This window comes from Nicotiana sylvestris, chromosome 7 (assembly GCF_000393655.2).
Source record: "Nicotiana sylvestris chromosome 7, ASM39365v2, whole genome shotgun sequence".
In the NCBI taxonomy this organism is placed as follows: domain Eukaryota; kingdom Viridiplantae; phylum Streptophyta; class Magnoliopsida; order Solanales; family Solanaceae; genus Nicotiana; species Nicotiana sylvestris.
The window spans coordinates 150,204,340-150,208,831 of NC_091063.1; the positions used below are offsets into that span (position 1 = coordinate 150,204,340).

At 36.4% G+C, this 4,492-nt stretch overlaps 1 protein-coding gene across 1 annotated transcript; it reads left to right on the forward strand.

The window, feature by feature from the left end:
• Window positions 1–898: 898 nt before the first annotated feature.
• LOC138873948 (uncharacterized) lies at window positions 899–2,755 on the forward strand. The gene is made up of 3 exons (XM_070152441.1): window positions 899–1,235; window positions 2,023–2,241; window positions 2,574–2,755. Exons 1-3 carry the CDS (start codon window positions 899–901, stop codon window positions 2,753–2,755), a joined length of 738 nt encoding a protein of 245 aa, XP_070008542.1.
• The last annotated feature ends 1,737 nt before the right edge of the window (window positions 2,756–4,492 follow it).

The following is a 4,492-nucleotide window of genomic DNA, read 5'->3' on the forward strand; positions in this document are numbered from 1 at the left end:
TAAGTTCTCGAAGTGTGAATTTTGGCTAGACTCATTTCTGGGGCATGTTGTTGCCAAAGATGGAATTATGGTAGATCCTAAGAAGATAGAAGCTGTGCAGAAATGGCCCACACCTACTTCTCCTACAGAGATTCACAGCTTTTTAGGCTTAGCAGGCTATTACAGGTATTTTGTGAAGGATTTCTCCAGAATAGCAGCGCCACTGACCAAGCTAACACAGAAAAATGCAAAGTTTCAGTGGATGGAGGAATGTGAGCAAAGCTTTCAGAAGCTAAAAACGTGTCTGATAACTGCACCAATATTAGCCTTACCATCAGGTTCTGGAGGATTTTCAGTATTTTGTGACACCTCAAGGGTGCGATTAGGATGTGTTCTCATGCAAAATGGTCGTGTTATTGCTTATGCTTCGAGACAATTGAAAAAGCACAAGCAAAACTATCCTACACATGATTTGGAGATGGTTGTAGTGGTATTTGCTCTAAAAATTTGGAGACATTATATACGGCGAAACTTGTGAGATTTTACTGACCATAAAATTCTGAAGTATATCTTTCAGCAGAGAGATCTAAATCTTCGGCAGCGTCATTGGATGGAACTACACAAAGACTATGATTGTTCTATTTTGTATCATCCTGAAAAAGCCAATGTGGTAGATGATGCATTGAGTAGAAAATCTATGGGGAGTTTGGCATATATAGCCCATGCAAAGAGACTTTTGGCTAAATATATTTAGAGACTAGAAGATACAGGTATCAGATTTTGTGTCGGAAATTCAGAGGCATTGTTGGCTTGTGCTCAGGCTAAGTCTTCATTAGTTGAGCGCATTAAGGCCACCCAATATGAGGATGAATGATTATGCAAATACAGAGATGAGGTCTTAGCTAGTAAAAGCAAGGATATGATTGTTGAAACTGATGGTGTTCTTCAAATGGGTGACAGGCTATGTGTAGCAGACATAGATGGGTTGAGACATGTTATTCTTAAAGAAGCTTACAACACTAAATACACTATACATCCTGGATCCACAAAAATGTACCATGACCTGAAGCAATTTTATTGGTGGGAAGGCATGAAGAAAGATATTGCTAACTTTGTTTCTAGTTGTTTGACTTGCCAGCAGGTCAAGGCTGAGCATCAGCGACCCACAAGACTACTACAACAAATTGAGATTCCAGAGTGGAAATGGGAAAGAATTACTATAGATTTTGTCACCGGGCTACCACGAACCTTTAGAGGTTAGGACTCGGTATGGGTGATTGTAGATCGACTGACGAAATCATCACACTTTTTACCGGTGAAGACTACATATGGTGGAATCAGGTATGCACATATATTTATGAACGAAATTGTCCGACTTCATGGAGTTCCAGTATCCATCATCTCTGATAGAGGATCACAGTTCACTTCACGCTTTTGGAAATCTTTTCAAGAAGCATTAGGTACACGAGTAGATCTTAGTAGCATTTCATCCTCAGACAGACGGGCAGTCTGAACGTACTATTCAGATCTTGGAGGATATGTTGAGAGCTTGCATTCTTGAGTTTGGAGGTAGTTAGGACACTTATCTACCTTTAGCTAAATTTGCTTACAACAATAGCTTCCAGTCCAGTATTCAAATGGCACTGTACGAAATATTGTATGGTAGAAGATGTCGTTCCCCTATCAGGTGGTTTAAAGCCGGTGAGTCTAACTTAATGGGACCTGACATAGTACAAGAATCTATGGACAAGGTCCAGTTGATCATACAGAGATTGCTTGGAGCTCAAAGAAGACAAAAATCTTATGCGGATAAGAGAAGAAGAGAGTTAGTGTTCACAATTGGGGACAAAGTGTTCCTATGAGTCTCTCCTATGAAAGGTGTGATGCGGTTTGGGAAAAGAGGCAAGATGAGCCCCAGGTTTATAGGACCGTATGAGATAATAGACCGAGTGGGAGTGGTGACTTATCGTTTGGCACTTCATCCTGAGTTGTCCTTTATTCATCTAGTTTTTCATGTCTCAATGCTAAGAAAATGTATATCAGACTCATCTCAAGTGCTTGAAGCACTTGATATACCGCTTGATGAGAAGTTGTCTTACGAGGAGAAACCGATGGATATTGTTGATAGACAGATAAGAAAACTACGGTCAAAAGAAATCGTGTTCGTGAAAGTCTTATGGAGAAATCATACAGTTGAAGAAGCTACTTGGGAAATAGAAGATACTATGCGAGTCAAGTACCTCCATTTATTTCAGTCTACAGGTATGTACTTGAGTTAAATTCGGGGACCGAATTTCATAAGGTGTGGAGGATGTAATACCTTATATTTTTTAAATAAGGGTGTATTGGTCATCATCATAATAATAATAATAATAATAATAATAACTATAAGAAAGTAACAAAAAAAAAGCAAATAATGAAATAAAATAAACAAAACAAAAAGGAGATAGAATACAAGTGGGCTTAGCTCATGTCATGACAAAAAGAAAAAAAAGAAGAATAAGGATTTTAAAAGGGCACGAAGCCATTCTCTGGAAAACCTTAGAAAAACAGAAAGGGGGAAAGCAGCAAGCTGCATAAAAAAAGGAGAACAGGAGCAGCGGGTTTCAGAGAAAAAAAGGGGGAAAAGAAGAAGAAGAAGAAGAAGAAGAAGAAGAAGAAGAAGAAGAAGAAGAAGAAGAAGAAGAAGAAGAAGAAGAAGAAGAAGAAAGCTTTGGACAAAGGCCTTAAGAAGAATTGGGAGTTGAAATTAAAAGTATTCGACTCAAGAGGTTAACCTTCTTCTTCTCATCTGTTGAATTATTTCACTATATTTATGCAATTTCATGTGGTACAAAAGAATTCAATATCAACTTTCTTTTATATAAAAAGAAATATACAATTACTATGGAGATAACAAGGCTATAAGGGTTTGGTTTAAGCAATAATGGGTCTACTTCTAGAGGAATAAATTATATTAAATAGTTTGAAATTTATAGAATTATGGACTAATTCTATGATTAAATATAAATACCTTTTTATTTACAAGATTTTTGGACTAATTTAAATTACTCATAGCATGAGTAAATATAAATCCACAAATTAAGATTCAAACATGAACCCCGATGATTGAATTTTCTAAAATAGCTATGAATTAGCCTAGATAAGGAAATTAACATGAGATCGATATTATGTAATTATAGATTGATTGGAGGAATTTGTACGAATTGCTCGAGGTGAAGCATTTGGTATTTCGGCACGAGTACTGTGAGCAGTAATCTTACCGCAATTTGTGTTTTCATAACTTGCATGATTTACATATGATTCTTAATATGAATATGTTACCGATTATTTTAAGTTGCACGTGGGACAAGTCTTTTACTCGATATGATATCGAAATAGTTATTTGAGAAGATTACCGTTGTTTTAAATATTTTCGTTGTCACTAGATCTGTTTTACCGTTACTTGAATTTACTGTTATCAAAAAGAAATTATATAAGTTGATAAGAACCTAAATGCCCTATATTGTTTCAAAATATTTTCAATAAGTATATATGGATTACAGAGACAAGTATAAATGGGAGTAGATATTGAAGGATCTCGTAGCTAACGGCGGGTTCGTTAGACCTGGTGCACCTTGTAATTATAGATTACCGTTATAGCTTTCGCTAGTGGGAAGGTAGAACTAGCATACCGTTACCGATTTCCCTCGAGTAGGGACTACCGTTATATTTGACTTCTTGCGAAGAAGTCCACAGTTATACCGATCACATGATTCGTTTATTGAAACCTCCCAAATGTGAATATTGATATTAGACAGTGGTTACCAAGCTTATTACCGAACTGTTAATTGTATTATACACAAGAAAAGTATGATGAGACTGAAAATTATTTATTGTTTCTGAAAGGGCATTTTTATATTATTTTCTGTTCGATATACTAGCATATTTTCTGACTTGTCCCCAATAAAAACGGTTGTGGTTAAGTGTTATTACTCACTGAGCCAGCGGCTCATTCCCCGCTAATTGTTTTTACAGAGACAGCAGTTGACGCAGGCGAGGATTTCGTTAATTAGAGCGCACAAGTTGATATTTCTCGGTGAGCCTCGCACTTGTTCGTGTGGGCAGAGATTTTATTTATTGTTATGGTCTCTTCATTGAACTCTTAGAGTCGCTCCATAGTCATTATTTTAGTGTCATGAGTATTCTTTTGTTATTTTAATCTTATGTTGAGTATCATTCTCATTTATCAAAGTTGGAGATAGATTAGTATTTCTAGTGGTTAGTTGGTGGTTTAGTTATGGTGGAGACTTATATTGGTTAATTGACAAGTTGTCAATTGTTTGGTATGATATTAGGATGTTTGGTTGTTGATTTGACGCTGGAAATTTTTTGGGATGGTCCAAAAATAGGGAAAACTCTGTCCGATTTTTTGTAAAATTTCCGATGAGGCTTATTTGGGAGCACTTGCTCCTAAGCGCCGGTCACAATCCTAAATTGGGTCGTGACAAAGCTTATTAGAGATAATTGCAAA

Bases quoted from the DNA above. Each gene is read 5' to 3' on its own strand.
- LOC138873948 (XM_070152441.1), top strand. From the start codon at position 899: ATGATTGTTGAAACTGATGGTGTTCTTCAAATGGGTGACAGGCTATGT. The intron at 1,236-2,022 runs GTTAGGACTCGG...AATGTATATCAG, and splicing joins GCTACCACGAACCTTTAGAG to ACTCATCTCAAGTGCTTGAA. The intron at 2,242-2,573 runs GTATGTACTTGA...AAAGGAGAACAG, and splicing joins CCATTTATTTCAGTCTACAG to GAGCAGCGGGTTTCAGAGAA.